The 16,373-nt window shown below is 38.7% G+C and overlaps 1 protein-coding gene and 1 long non-coding RNA gene across 2 annotated transcripts; both read left to right on the forward strand.

Moving 5' to 3' along the window:
• The first annotated feature begins 2,214 nt into the window (after positions 1-2,214).
• On the forward strand, positions 2,215-4,111 carry LOC307270086. Its single transcript, XR_013845530.1, has 4 exons — positions 2,215-2,353; positions 2,673-2,836; positions 3,695-3,841; positions 4,021-4,111. It is a non-coding gene; the product is annotated as an uncharacterized lncRNA (long non-coding RNA).
• A 3,945-nt stretch (positions 4,112-8,056) lies between these two features.
• On the forward strand, positions 8,057-16,178 carry desmb (desmin b; the record flags this gene model as incomplete). Its single annotated transcript, XM_080053269.1, has 10 exons — positions 8,057-8,383; positions 8,782-9,032; positions 10,246-10,306; positions 10,886-10,981; positions 12,534-12,695; positions 13,186-13,311; positions 13,720-13,940; positions 14,743-14,786; positions 15,156-15,244; positions 16,137-16,178. 10 exons carry the CDS (start codon positions 8,057-8,059, stop codon positions 16,176-16,178), a joined length of 1,419 nt encoding a protein of 472 aa, XP_079909395.1.
• Between the last annotated feature and the right edge of the window lie 195 nt (positions 16,179-16,373).

A 16,373-nucleotide genomic window follows, 5' to 3' on the forward strand; every position in this document is an offset into this window, starting at 1 on the left:
ACATGGAAGTTAACCAAATTGAAAATAAATGTTATGTTAGCTAGAAAGTCCTAGTTGAGTTAAAAAACCGGGCTAAAATTGGTAGTTTATGCGTCATCACGTTGTACGCTGAGAGTCACGTGGTACGACTTGCGTGCCTGCGTGACTTTGAATCCACCGGGAACGGGAAGGCACTGCCGCCATCTTTTTCCTCGCAGTGAAAAGGAGAGACTCTAGCGGACTCTTTTACTCGACAGAAGGTGAGTGCAAATTCTTATAAACATACATGTAATACTTCTGAAACATTTAATGTGTTTGGCCTTCCGTGATACTCGTTAATTGTAAACTTAACTGAACAAAATGCAAGGTTTACACCGAGCAGAGTTTTTCCTAACCACGTACTAGCTTACTTAAACATATATGTTCGACAGCACAGTAAATATCGAGTGTAATGACATTAATTTACATCGAAAGTTGTACTTTTCATTGTCACTGGTGGCAAAGAAACGAATTCTAAAAATTCAACAAGTAGCGTTTTACATGAGGCGGCACCGTTAAAATGGCTGCCGGATTGTAGCCTACACACAGCGCCGTGGTTCTCGTCGCTGCAGTCTGCTATGCCAGAGCTGATTTTATTCATGAGTTAGTAACAACCGCATCAATTTCTAATTTTTAAAATAGTCCATTTCATAGTGCCATTTGTGAACTAAACGAGAGCTTTTCCTTGCTACCTGTTTGAATGAATAGGCTATGCAATAACCTTAATCACGTGTTTTTACTAATCCAATTTTCATGGGGTTTTAATATTGCGGTTCACAGTAAAAGTACGGAAGACTCGGCGGTAGGGCTGGCCCGAATACCATTTTTCAGGCTTCGAATATTCGTTGGTTTTTCCGAGCGAATATTCGAATATTCGTTCCAGAAAAACACACCATCAAAAAATACATAAAAAAAAAAAAAAAAAAAAAATTCAAAAGATTTTTTTTTTTTTTACGTTTTATCCCTATTTACTCCCTGGAACCGCTTTTGACAGTATCTGCATATTTTGTTGAAGATTTACGCGCTCGGAGGTGAAGTAATGGATGCGCTATGATGACACTTAGTGATGTAATATCCTCCTAAATGAGCAATACTACTACTACAACTACAATATTACTAACTTTTATATCCAAATATAAAATTATTTGATGACATTATATTGCAGTACTAGCTTCTTGCAAAACATTAAAAAAAAAAAAAAAAAAAAAAAAAAAAAATTATTAAAAAAAAAAAAAAAAAAAAAAACGAAGCTCCGAATACTAATTTAAGCTCCGAATACTAATTTTCCGAACGAATATTCGAATATTCGAATAATTCGGGCCAGCCCTACTCGGCGGGCGTCTGGTGTTTTTTTAATTATTTTATTTAAACCACTGCTGGACGGCCATAGTCTGCTGTGAACGTCACGGGCACATCTACAAACAAGGCTGCATAATGGCTGCTGTTCAGGCTTCTGTGTGCTAACGTGAATTGTTATGTTATTTGGACCACGGCGGCGGAGGGTAGGCCTACCGAGGACCTCGCGATTATTTTATAATAACACACAGTCGTCGGCTCTACAATTGTTAATAGCATCGGGAGTTATTTCTCATTTTAGTGTCTGCCTACTTGCTGTGTTTGTGTGAGGAGAGGGGAGAGAGTGGAGTGCTCTAATGCCACCTCTTCTTAGCTGCTTTCTTTAACTGTTTTAGTTACTCTACAATTAAGACAGGGGAAGAACGCAGACAGGAGGTGGGGGCATTAGAGCACAATACATCCGACCGGTGTTGTATTTATTTTTCTGTCTCCGTGTTGTATTTATTCCTGGCTGGCCGCGGACCTGTGCGCGCGCACACGCATGGCTAGGTGGACTTTTACCATAACGTTATTCAGTGGTCTTCAATAGCTCCCAATGGATTTAAAGCATAATAAATGGAACTTTGCCGTTTACAAGACTGGTGCACTTGTCTTGCTTTAAGCTGCCACTTTGAATAGAAATGAGAAGGTGCTATATTATTTGTTATGAATAAACTTTAAAAAAAAAAGTAGATATCAGCTTAACTGCCTCTTACACTTAACTTTTAGCCTTATTATGGAGATATGTGTACTGTTGTATGTAAATAGGAAATAGTTATTTAACTACCAAGTCACATATCTGTCCCAATTCTCTTGTATTTTTTCCCCCTTCTGTTTCCAGTTTTGCATGCAAATGTAGGTTTTTATTTTTATTTTGTAAATTGCTTTGAGGAATATATACAGTAAAGTGCTTATTAAAGTCAAATATCTTTCTTAATTATCTTTTCTTTCTTTTTCCAGGTCTACATGTTTTGAATACAAACGTAAATGCGGTGGATTTGTAAGTATTGTACCTACTTCTCAGAAAATGATTGAAGAATAATTGAACATTATAGAGCTGTCCATGGATATTTTGGAAGAAACTGTCCATTGCCCTGTATCTACAGTGACTGTCATTTAGTTTTCCGATCACAACAATCTCTGAAAAACCACTTGAGACAACATGGAGTTTCACAGCATGGACCTATTGGACATTTAAACTTTAAAATTAACAGTCAGTTATACGATTTCAATGATCCAGTGACTATAAAACCATTTCTGTACATTGTGGTAGTGGACAACAAGGCATTCTTTATTCTTCAACCTTTCTCTGCCTGCAGTGCCTGGTACCTGGACCACTTCAGATGTTTTGAAGTTTGCAGCACTTATGATCTCCAACTGGTTGCGGTCGAAGCTGCTGAGCTGAACCACTACGCCCCTCTGTCAGCCTACACCGTGCAAGAAAGACACCTGATTTCTCCGAAGGCATCCCTACTGCACTGAGGTGATAATTTTGCTGATTGTCATGTGAATACCTATAACTGTGCACTAACCCTGACGCCTGTTTTTATTATAATACTTACGTTTTATACTTTTCTATAGCTCATCCTTTCACCGCCAAAATAAACATTCAAAATTATCTCTGCATGTGACAGGTGAGTCGGAGAAGGGTACTTAAACATAAGAGGAAAGTAACATACATTGTCTCGTTTTCTAGTGTATTCTTTCCATGAAAGGTAACGTATTGCTGAAACGCTGCCTTTAATTGAGTAAATATGCCAAAAAATTAGGCGGTGTGCGACACTTTCCTCTTAAAGGTGTCAGTGTTTCTGGAGAACCCTTGTTGTTTTGTCAGTGAATGTCTACTCATCTGCTACATCCGTACTTTGTGAGCAATAATAAAATCCAATGGTAATACACAGCCTAGGTTCTGTAAACTGGAATGTAAACAAAGGGGCCACCATAGCTAGCAACATGCCACTTTACAGAGCCTAGGCTTTGTATTCCCACTGCATTTGTTTGCAGCACACAGAGTACGGACAGGTAGCAGATCGTGAGGAGAAATTCACGGATTATGATGAGCATTCTTCCCCGAATCGCTGACTCTACCTTAAGCTTTACTGCTAAAATATACAACATTTTAAAATCAATTTTCAGGTATTTCATAGGGTTTAATTAAGGCATTCAATTTATAGTCTGGCAGAACAAAAATTCAACACCTTACAGTGCACTCTCCTACTGTAACGGTTCAATTGAACATTTTATTTCACCTTGAAGTTACTCGTATGATATCCATAGGCCGATTTATGATATTTGATCATGACACAACCATTTTTGTAACACAATTTCTATTTTTTATTAGTTGGGATTCACCATGTTGCTGCGCGTCATCCTTAGCCAAGAGGACATCCGGAGGATAACAATTGACAGCATGACAGAGATTGTGGAGGATGAGCCACCTGTGGCGGACGTCAGAGAAAGATGGCCGGCACTGTTCTCTGAACGTCAGGTAAAAGTATTTTTCTATTTCAGATGCGGTTAGGACGATCAGATTTGCTAAATAATTTATTTAAGAATGGTTAATATGTCATGAATAATTTGGTGTAAAAATGTTTTTCTGCAATAACAGTAAAGTAATTGAATTTACAGCCAACCGCTTGTGTTCCTTTGCTTTTTTCTGCCTACCAGATTGACCTGAAAGACTCCCTCTTCGCTGGCCTTGACAAGTATCTGCTGGGGTTCCTTGAGGTGTACAGAGCCAGGATGGGTCTGGTGGAGCTGAACAGCCTTTTGAGGACTCTGGATATTGACGTACGTGTGTTCTTGTCTATATCTAGTCCATAACCTTCCCATGCGTTACAGATCATAGAGCAATAGTTTCAAAACCTCTTGTAGACTCACATTTTGAGCTAGAACTTTTGGCATACTTCTATAATGAAAAGTTATTTAACCCATTGATGACTATGGCAATCTAGGATGCATGTCCTTAATGGGTTTTCTGAAAAAATAGTACGAATTGTCAAGTCTACCAAAACCTTAATATCTAAGCCTGCGTAGCACATAGAAACATGAAATAAAATGCATTTAAAAGTTAAGGTTCACAGGTTGTATTTAAACATGCTCCCTTACCAACACCTTTTTCTAAAAATCGTCAATTAGATGGGGGAGAAAAAAAAAAAATATATAAAATATTTAAAAATAATGTGCTAAATGAGGTTATAATCCTGCTTCCTTTTAGCATGGATAGTAGTGACTGAGTGTATAGTGGAGGGATAAAGATAGACAGATAGAGGAAGGAAGAGATAGCTTTATTTTATTATTAAGTTAAATTATCACTGGCATCATAAATCCGACTTCCCAGTACAACTGGAACGCAGACTGACTCCTGCTGTCGGGAGCCCATCACCACGGAGATGAAAACGAAACTGAAACTTAACTATCGCCTGGCTGGGCTGAATTTGAGTTGGAGCAGCAAAATATAACCTAAATTCATAAATATTGTTGATAAATAGATGCAATGTGTTGTGTGATTTTCGTCAGTAGCCTATAGTAGGCCTAGATTCTGTGCTCCGAACGCCACTAACTGTTCTGTAATACACTATCGCCGACACAGCTGGAGTATTTTTTTATTATTATTATTTTGTATTTCTTTCTTTATTTATTTTTTGATTGTCGTGATTTTCGGCAAACCACACAACTTTTGGGTGCTCACGTGGTCTTAAAAAATCAACAAAACCCACCTCATGTGTATTTGAACCAATGACGGTGCATTCTATGTTGCGCACGCCATGAAAATTAGATAAAGTAACAATGCTACGCAGCATCAGGCATGAGATACAATGTGGCATCGCGCAGCAGCCGTCATCAATGGGTTAATTCATTTTAGTCCAATATCCATCTTTTCCGAACATATTGATTATTTCTGAACTGGAACGAGTATGAAGACTTAAGTAGAAGATATAACATCACTTAGAATTATATTCTGATTTCTGGTCTAATACATCCCATTTGTTTGTTGTTTATTATTTTTACAGGGTTCCAACCAAAGGCAAAGGGCAGTTGTTTTGATGGGGCTCCCCCACTATTTAAAAGATGGGTCCACACTGTATAAGAAAGTACAGGTATGTTTTTCAATAATAATTTAACAGACCACACACCAGATAAACCAGCACCACACATTCTAGAGAGGCAGAAGTGATCATTGAGAGGGATTATTAGTGTGACTCTGCTTTGTTTTATCGTAAATGTTGCATACTCTGCCTTTAATCTGTTTAAAAAGTTCCAATATATCTTGTCATATGTGTTTGAACCATACTTGATGGATCACAAAACAAGTTATCTAAATTTTTGGGAAATTTATTTAAATTGAGTTGGCCAATATGGCTAACAGAAATGTGCACTCCCTAATATTGGTATCTGTTACTGCTGTTGTTATGAAACCTGAAATTCCCCATGGGTATCAGTAAAGGTTTATCTTTTTTTAACATATTTGTCCACTTTGTCTAGGTCACAGATGCAGAGGAGGACTGGCCAAAGGGAATGGCAGTCGGCATCCTTATGGTGGCACAGATTGATGAGCTGGTCCGTTTTGCAGTGGTCCTCGAGGAAGAGATCATCTTTCCAAGTCTAAGTGATTTTCCAACTGCTGTGGCACTGCTGATGGGTCTGCTCTTTGCCCTTAACATCGACTACCCCAGGGGCCTTAGGTACACTTTTGAAGTTATTCAGAAGGTGCTTATGGACATTGTTGGAGGGCAATGCTCTGCCTTGGTTCATGGCTTAAAAAAACGACTCTTGAGGAAGAAAATGTAAGCTTAAAAAGCACAGTTTACGCACATTTATCTGACCAAAAGTGAACATTGTTGAGTGATAAGTGAATGGCTTTGAATGGTGTTAAGGCCTTTGCACACCGGGCGCGACGCGAATAAACGCAACGTAAAAGCGAATGTTTTGAAATGTGAATTTTGTCGCGTCCCACTTTAGAAGCGACGTCCCAGAAAAATCGAACTCAGTTCGAAAAAATAAAAACCGCAAATTCGCGATGCGAAATGACGGCGCTGGTGTGGAAGCTTGTATTGACTCTGTATGTTCGTTAATTAACGGATTAATCGCACGAATAAAACGCGCCCGGTGTGCAAAGGCCTTTACTGATACTTTTTTATGCACTTTCTGTAAATCCACATTGTTGCATGGCAACAAATTATATATTTTTTTCAAGTTGACACCACCTATATATGATGTGTATTTTTGGTAGTCATTTACAACTGGAAATGCATATTTTCAGACTAGTTTTCCTCCTGCATTCCTTTTTTTTAATGTTTTGTTGCACTATTTTTAAAGGCAAATTGTTGAATGCCAACTAATGTTATCACAATCTGTAAAAGAAATTTGGGGGAGGGAATTATTTTAGGATTGATATCTAAATGAAATGCACTACAAATAACAAGTATTTGGCAAATATGTGTGCACAATATAATTGGTAACAAAATAATATATGCAGAAAAGGGCTGTAAAAATCCTCAACAGTACAGATTTGATATTTTGATGACGTGTCGGTACAGTTGTAACTTGTTACTGTTTTTTTTTATGTGAATATTTCATCTTCAGTAAAAAGGTAGGCCTACAATAAAACTGTTGGTCAGTGACTGCCAAAATCTCTGGTGTAAAGGCTCTCATTTACTCTTTTGAAAAAAAAATCCTTAGACGTAATGAAATGTGATGTACTCAGATAATATGTAGTGAGCAATGTTTTTACAGGTTAAAAAGAGAAATCATATCCACTTAGAAATGTAAGTAGATCTTAATAGAGTATTTAAGATATTGGTAAGTGCAAATAACTAGTATATCAGTTAAATTAACGTATACATTTATGTTAACTTGATTGAGGTTTACATTCAATCAGTTCATAAATGTAAGTACATCTCACTAGTATTGCAGTTAAATCAACTTATAAATTTATGTCATCTTGATTGGGGTTTGTTTTCAATCAGTTCATAAATGTAAGTTAATCTCACTAGTTTTGTAGTTACATCAACAAGAAAATGTATGTTACTTATAATGCTATTTAAGTTTAATCAACTAATACATTTAAGTAGTTTTGACTCAAGGTGAAGTTATGTCAACTAAAGGTTTCAAGTAATATGGACTGAAGATGGAGTTGAGTCAACTAGCAATATCTAGTTAAGATAACTTATTGTCTTAGTTGTCTTGACATAAAATTTCAAGGCAGCATGGACACTTGAATTTTTAAGTTGAAACAACAAGTTCGGGTTTACAGTGTAGGCTGTGTATCAACACAAGATGTTTTTGGGTAGTAGTTTGTGAGGAGAAATTCACTGATTTTGATAAAAAGTGATTTTGACAACAAGCACTATCCAGAATCGCTAACTTCACCTTTAATGTTAGGTGGGCAGCTCTTACAAGCCTTCAGGGTTTTTTTGTTCCACCTGTGCATTTATTTATGCATATCTTTTTGTGTTTTTTTTATCTAGCTTAATATGACAAATAAATAAATAAAATGAAATTAAATGTAGTAGAGAATAATAGAAAGAGATAAAGAGGAAAAGTGATAGACAGAGAGAGAGAGAGAGAGAGAGAGAGAGAGAGAGAGACAGATACAGGGAGGGCAGTTTACGGAGAGGAGGGGGTAACTACAAATAGCCCGGGCCAGTAGCGTTGTCTCTTCAGTGCTTTCTTCTTCTTCTTTCTGCTGCAGCCTCTCAGCATGGCCGCCTACAGCTCCTCCGCCCAGTCAGCCTCGTCCTACCGCAGACACTTTGGGCAAGGCACCTACGCCTCTCCCTCCCTCAACCGCTCTCTGCTGGGGCATGGAGGAGGCTCGGGGGGCCACTCTTCCTCCAGGGTCTATGAAGTGACCCGTACCAGCTCCACACCAGCTTACAGGGTCTCTTCCTCTGGTTACTACAGTAAACCTATGGTGAGCTCCCGGGCCTCTATGGGACGGTCCTACGCTGGGATGGGAGAGACGCTGGACTTCAGCCTGGCCGATGCCTTGAACCAGGAGTTCCTCACCACACGGACCAATGAGAAGGTTAGTTACGTTATTGAAATTCAAAATGAATGTACTAAATGTAAAATCCACTGTTCTAGACTCAAACACTGAATCACAACAAAATTAATTACTAATATACAACCTTGAAATCACCAAAATTTCATAGTTCACGTATTAAGTTAGACGTCATTTGACATGGATATTAGGGGTGTAAATCGCTTTTTTTTATCACAATACGATTAATTGGACAACGGTTCGGTATTTGTCGATTCGTTTCAAGGGCCTGATATGCTAACCCAAAACAATTGCATATGGACATACTTTTGGCCTATCTGACTTCAAAACCTCAACTTATTTATAACATAGATGGACATTTCATTTACTTAACACTTTGCATGTACTTTTTCCTATAATTCATTTCATTCACATTCTTACAGGTGGAGCTGCAGCACCTGAACGACCGCTTCGCCAGCTACATAGAGAAGGTCCGTTACCTGGAGCAACAGAACTCTGCGCTGACGGTGGAGGTTGAGCGCATGCGCGGCCGCGAGCCCACGCGCATCGCAGACCTGTACGAGGAAGAGATGAGCGAGCTGCGGAGACAGATCGAGATCCTGACCAATCAGAGGTCGCGATTTGAGGTGGAACGCGACAACATGGCAGACGACATGGACAAAATCAAACTAAGGTGAGAGTGGGTTGGTAGGACAGTGTGTGTGTGTGTGTGTGTGTGTGTGTGTGTGTGTGTGTGTGTGTGTGTGTGTTTCTTTAAGGTGAGACCTACTTTCTATGGGTGAGACACTGCAGGTGAATAGGGTAAAATGTTTAAAGGTGCTACGAAGAACTTTTAAATATTTCTGAAACAGTCTTATTTTTGTCCATCTATGATGATCATAAATTACATTTCACAGCAAACAAGACCATCAGTTTTTATATACTTTTTCTATATGCCTTTGTCATGGGTATGCTCACCCAGGAACAACAGCTTGCGTAGTAAAAACACTACCGCTTTTGTCCAAAGGGGGCGCGAGAATGAACACAAACTGAAAGTTCCTCAGAGCACCTTCAACTTATAAATATCATCATGAAACTATGCCATTGTAATTGCATATGAATAGAGTCTTACCAAAGTTAGAACTCATCACACACACACACACACACACACACACACACACACACACACACACACACACACACACACACACACACACACACACACACACACACACACACACACACACACACACACACACACACACACACACACACACACACACACACACACACACACACACACACACACACACACACACACAGCATGTTTACTCTGTCCTCTTCTATAAAAGGAGAGGAAAGAGTTGCCACATATCTGGAGCATCTCTTATGATCTGTCCTTTCTCTTATTCTCTGTGTTGTTTACATTGTTGGTGCCAGTTTCAGAAACAAGGCTGCAGTTCAGACTTAATATTAAATCAGTACTGGAAGTTCTTTGAATGGGATTTAAAAAGCTTTTCACTATACATATTGTGCAGTAGATTATGTATTATCTATCTCTTTCAATTTTCAGGACTAATACAATAAATTAAGCATCAGTCTGCTGCTGAAGAGAATTACAATTACATCTGGTCCTACTTAAGAGCCTTTATTAAAACCCAAATTGTATTTTTGAGTTGTGTTGTTTGCATATCTATACTCAGATTAAGCAAATTATAAAATTAACTTTAAATTGTGTTCAGGGCCGTTATCACTACTGTCAAAACTGTGGTTGTGTCTCATCTATTTATATATATATCTGTGATGTTCGACAATATATTTCAACAGCTATCTCAACAAATAAAATGTGAAAAATAGATACAATTAGAGCTTTTCTTAATGTTGTATTTCTGTCGTATTTCCTGCAGACTCCAGGAGGAGATTCTCCAGAAAGAGGAAGCAGAAGGAAACCTGGCTGCTTTCAGGGCGGTGAGTCAAGTCCATTACTCCATTAGGCATTAACTTTTTACAAATTCTACTCAATCGGTATTCTACTTGTCCATAAAATGAGCTTGAAAAAGTGTCGTTTTAGAGTTTATAATAATAGTGACTGATTGGGACGGGTTTTTTCACTCAGTAATGAATAAAGTTAGGGTTTGAAATAGTCTTTTATAAAACCTGAATCTAATCTACACTGTTAAAATGAAAAAGTTAAGAAAACTCAAACTTTCAAGGTGACTGACTAAAACGAAAACTATTTACGTTGTAAGATAAACTGCCTACATTTGAGCTAACTAATTATCTTTTTTAAAACAGCAGACAGAGCATTTGCTTTCACCTTTACCAGTTCAATACTATTTATAAGAAATTAATATATAAATTACGATGACAACTTTGTGTTATTTTGTGTGTTTTTTATTATTTTATTTTTTTAACTTATGTAAGTAATGTTGTGAATATGTTTTGATCGAAATAAACTGAAACTGAACTGAACAAACAGCTGCTTTTCTGCTAGCTGTAGTGTGTGTCTGGCTGTGTGCGACCACTGACCCACTCGCCTGTGTTCAGGACGTGGATGCTGCCACTCTGGCCCGTCTGGACCTGGAGAGACGCATTGAGACGCTGCAGGAGGAGATCGCTTTCCTCAAGAAGATCCACGAAGAGGTTCTGTATTTCTTCTTCTAATGATTCTGTAGAAACAATGCTGCAGATGTTATCTACTCCATAACATATACAGTACATTTAGCTGACAACTTCATATAAGTGCATTAAACAATGAAGGCACCAACTCAGAAAAGCAAGAATCACTAAGGGTACATTAGCTTGAATGAGAAATTAAAAAAGAATTATAAAATGTATAACCACTATCATCTTCTTAGCCAAGATGCAGTCAGAAGAAAACAGAATAACAAAATAATCATGTTTTTTTTCCTAGCCATTTTGGGGGAGAACATATCAATTGATTTGGAAGTAATTTGTTAGAATGAAACAAGTTGGTGACACATATTATAAGCATTTACAGTTGTATTGTGTTGCCAGTAATACATGTTTCAAATAATGCACGTTCATGTCGCAGTTGATAGAAAATCAGGCATTTCAGGATGATTAAGGATTAACCTAAATCTTTCCAGACAACAGACAAGAAATCTGTTGTCTGCACTTTCTATGTTTGGATTTTATGTGACTTTGCTGCATTTGTCCTGTTTGTCCGTCTGTCTGTAAGCAGCTGGTTTTACATCTGTGTGTGTGCGTGTGTGTGTGTGTGTGTGTGTGTGTGTGTGTGTGTGTGTGTGTGTGTGTGTGTGTGTGTGTGTGTGTGTGTGTGTGTGTGTGTGTGTGTGTGTGTGTGTGTGTGTGTGTGTGTGTGAGTGAGTGAGTGAGTGAGTGAGTGAGTGAGTGAGTGAGTGAGTGAGTGAGTGAGTGAGTGAGTGAGTGAGTGAGTGAGTGAGTGAGTGAGTGAGTGAGTGAGTGAGTGAGTGAGTGAGTGAGTGAGTGAGTGAGTGAGTGAGTGAGTGAGTGAGTGAGAAGTAGAGAGAGAGAGAGAGAGACTGAGAGAGGTATACAGTTTAGACAAAGCTTGTGTGTTGGCAGCAGGCCCGAGCAGTGTGGCAGCGCAGCACTGAAATCTCCCACAGCAGATGTACGGCTAAAATTATGTACGGCGTGTGTGTGTGTGTATTTGTAGCCTGGGGACTGATAAGACCAGACTCCATGATTCCAAAGCCAAGTGGTTGCTACAGTGTTAGCAGTGAGATTACAAGTGTTTTTGGTGGTCACATGGTGGTCACCAAGCAACACCACTGCTGAGTGGGGAAGAGATATTGACATGCCTTGTGTGTGTAGTAAGGAGTGACCAGTTACAGTCTGTCTAAAAGTGTTGCCTTTTGTAAATTGCGTGAATTAGTTGAAGATGAAGTAAATTCATTTTAACACTCAAAGTGAACCACATAGAGCAAATTGTGCAGCTGAGGTGCCCCTCTGGTGTGACCTTAGGGCAAAAATGTAGTGATATGATACAGAAATGTAGACTTTCTTAAAAGTATGTATATTCTAGATTAATTTCACTGTATGTGTAAATAATCTAGAATATGTGAAAGTTTCTCTTTTTGAATAAAAATTACAGAAAAAAAAAACTTTTCATTGATTATTCATTATTTTTAAGATTCAACTGTAGTCTGTGCACGCCACTGACACCACTCTGCCCCCCTCCATGCAGGAGATCCGTGAGCTGCAGACCCAGATGCAGGAGTCCCAGGTGCAGATCCAGATGGACATGTCCAAGCCGGACCTGACGGCCGCGCTGAGAGACATCAGAGCGCAGTACGAAGGCATCGCAGCCAAGAACATCTCAGAGGCAGAGGACTGGTACAAGTCTAAGGTCAGACAGGGAGAGAGTGGTATCATTACAATGTTGTGGGTTTGGAAGGCTGTAGATTTAGTTAAAGTGACTACAAGGAACTGTGGTGAGAAAAATCAAAGCAACAGTGATACGTTGTAGTAGGAAGTTGGAATACTTATTAATGCAATAGGAAACATTTGCTATAGAACTTTTAAATGTTTGTGAAATGGTCTAATTTTTTCCTCTGATGATCATACATTACATGTAACAGCAAATGAGACCATCAGTGAAAGGAATGCTGTTTTTATTTAGTTGTTATTAATGCCTTTGCGCATGTTGAATTATCTGGGAACTTAGTTACAAAATCAAACTTTACTTTACTTCACGTTATTTCAATAGCAAATATAACATAACTATTAGACAATTCTTCAAAGTTTTCTGATTTAACAGGTTTTAAAAGAGCTTCCCCAACAGTGCTAGTATTTGTGTAATAAACCTCTGACCTCTGACCTTTGACCTTTCCCTTCAGGTGACCGATCTGAACCAGGCCGTGAGTAAGAACAATGAGGCTCTGAAGACGGCCCGGCAGGAGACCATGGAGTTCAGACACCAGATCCAATCCTACACCTGTGAGATCGACTCACTCAAAGGCACCGTATGTCTCACAAAGAACAACCTTTTAACATGTGTTTCAAATCACATAATCTTCCTTTTTTCTATTCTACATACTACATCATACATCTTTTTCTACCTTACTAAATAGCAGGGACCTATAAGGTATTGGAACGCAGCCAATGACTAAACTTTGAATGCAGTCTCAGATACTTTTCACCTCAGAATTCTCTCTTTGACAAACCCAGAATGAGACCCTGACCTGATTTAGTAAGGCATCCGGGAATTTTCCAGCATGCTGCATTTGACCAAGTGTATTGGGACATTCTAGCATACTAAATAGTAGGGAAGTATATGTATTGGAACGCAGCAAAAGACTAAACTTTTAACCTGTGCGTAATGCAATCCCAGCTGCTTTTTCACCTCAGAATTCTCTCATTGTCAAACCAAGAACGAGTCCCTGATGAGGCAGATGAGAGACATGGAGGATCGTCACGGTGTCGAGGCGTGCGGCTTCCAGGACACGATCTCTCGTCTGGAGCTGGAGATCTCTAACATGAAGGACGAGATGGCGCGTCACCTCCGAGAGTACCAGGACCTGCTCAACGTCAAGATGGCTCTGGACGTGGAGATCGCCACATACCGCAAGCTGCTGGAAGGGGAAGAGAGCAGGTCGGGATTGAAGATTTAACCACAATAAAACATGGCTGCCTTTATTTTCTGTTAGTCAAAGTTGCAAATAGTGAATTAATATTTTGTGAAGCAGGTATAATAGTTCTGACTAGACAAGACTTAATTTAATGTTAGACATTGCAGGTGAATAGGGGACATACCGGAAGTTGCTGGAAGGGGAGGAGAGCAGGTCGGAATTTGAGATTGTTATTATTTTCTGTTACAGTCAAAACCTCTCCTAGAGAAATTAATATATTGTGAAGCCAATACAAACAATTCTGACGAGACAAGACTTCCTTTAATGTGAGACAGTGAAGGTGAATAGAGTACATACCAGAAGCTGCTGGAAGGGGAGGAGAGCAGGTCAGGATTGAAGATTTAAGCAGAACAAAATGCTTTCTATAGCTGCTACATGGCTTCCTTTATTTTCTGTTAGAGTCAAAGTTGCAAATAGTGAATTAATATTTTGTGAAGCAGGTAAAATTGTTCTGACTAGACAAGACTTCATTTTAGCATGAGAGACTGCAGGTGAATAGGGTAACATTTTAAAGTAATAGATATCAAAATGAAACTTTGCATTTTCAGAATGTTTCATGCATGTTTTTCAGAACCAAATGTATCATTACTCAGACTATTAACAACATATGAACAAATCCTTCTGTAATAACCTTCAGAATAGTGCTGAGAATGATTATGGAAAGTTTAGTTGATGTAAGTGCCTTAAAAATGTTGTTTCCAAATGAAGGAAGATGATTAAAAAGTTATGAGCTAGGACTAATATATGATGCATCATGTTTTGCAGGATAACTTTGCCGGTGCAGAGCTACTCCACCATAAGTTACAGAGGTACGAACATTTCTGCCGTTACCTGAACACACCACTAGAGGACACACCGGGTCTGGTCTGGAGTCTGTTTTAACCACAATGCATTTCACCTAAACCTCATTTATAATCCATCATTTTAGTAGCCAATTGTAGTAGTGCTCACATGGTATCATAAATTCTTTGATTCCTTCAGAAGCAGAACATAATGAAGGCCTAATAAGCAACTTAAAATGATTAATAGGCCCTATAACAAATTCTATTTTAATATAACATTTTTAATATATCATCCTTTATTTTTCAGTGTGAAATAAAAAAATTATTTTATTTTTTTAAACATTTTTTTTTTTTTTTAGGTTTTATGATATATTTGTGGTTATTTTGTTCAAACAGAGACCAACCCTGAGCACCAGCAGCGCGCCAGCGAGATGCATTCAAAGAAAACAGTCCTCATCAAGACCATCGAAACCCGCGATGGAGAGGTGAAACGCACACACAAAAGCCTTCCTATTAGTTTCTAGTGTATACTGAAATGCATAAACAATAATCTCAGTCTACAAAAGTTTTTTTGTGGTATTCCATTGACCTTATTGGCTTCTATCATGACAACTACTGTATAAACATACTAATGACATACAGCACCATAACATTTCCTGTCAGATTTAAAGCTTTGAAAAACATCAGGGACCCACAGCTGCGTAGCAACATTGTTCATTTGAATATCATTCATAAGGCATGCGTGAAAGTAAACACACACACACACACACACACACACACACACACACACACAGGCTGTGACTCATTCAGCCAAAAATACTGTGACACACGAGCGCAAAGAAGGCTAAACCCGCAGCTTCCTGGGAAAACGTACACACATCACTGGCGCGTCGAGACAAGCCATGACAGACCAACTATATCGCTCTGTGTTGTCTCCTCTCCATCTCTATGTGCAGAACTGATGACTGTGTTGAGAGACGGCATAGTGCTGCCCCCCAACCCCCCAACCAGAGAGAATAGGGCAGGTTAGGGCACGAGAATCAAGAAAAAATGTAACTTTAAAGTTGCAGTGTGTAGAACTTTATGGCAATCTTTTTAGGAACAGACTTGGTAGAGTATGGCATTTAGAATCATAACCAATTGGATCACATGTCTCTATACATTTTATTTTATTATACTACTTACTTGTGAACACATCACAAACTCAAAACCTGAACAGAATTAGTGTGTATTATGAAGTTACAGAGGTTCTTTCACTTTAAAATAACACAGAGAGCCTATGTGCTTATGTTATCTGCATATTTTTATATCTATGTTTTCGCTCCAAATCATTTTATATCTTTGAACATCTCCTGACCGCCATGCTTCTGCCCGCAGGTCGTCAGCGAGTCGACGCAGCACCAGAAAGACATCATGTAACCATCGGCAACAGATAAGAAGAGAAGAAGAAAAAAGCACATCTGTCTTTCCATCGACAGAAGAAGAGAACAAACAAGATGCGCAAATAAAACCAGTGAAAAGACTTTACAAATTCTTTATTATGTCCCGTACTGTTCTTACTGAGATATGTGAATTTATTAGCCTACGGTTTGCTTATTGGTGTGATTTGGCCGG

This window comes from Ammodytes marinus (assembly GCF_949987685.1).
Source record: "Ammodytes marinus genome assembly, chromosome: 24".
Taxonomy (NCBI): Eukaryota; Metazoa; Chordata; class Actinopteri; order Uranoscopiformes; family Ammodytidae; genus Ammodytes; species Ammodytes marinus.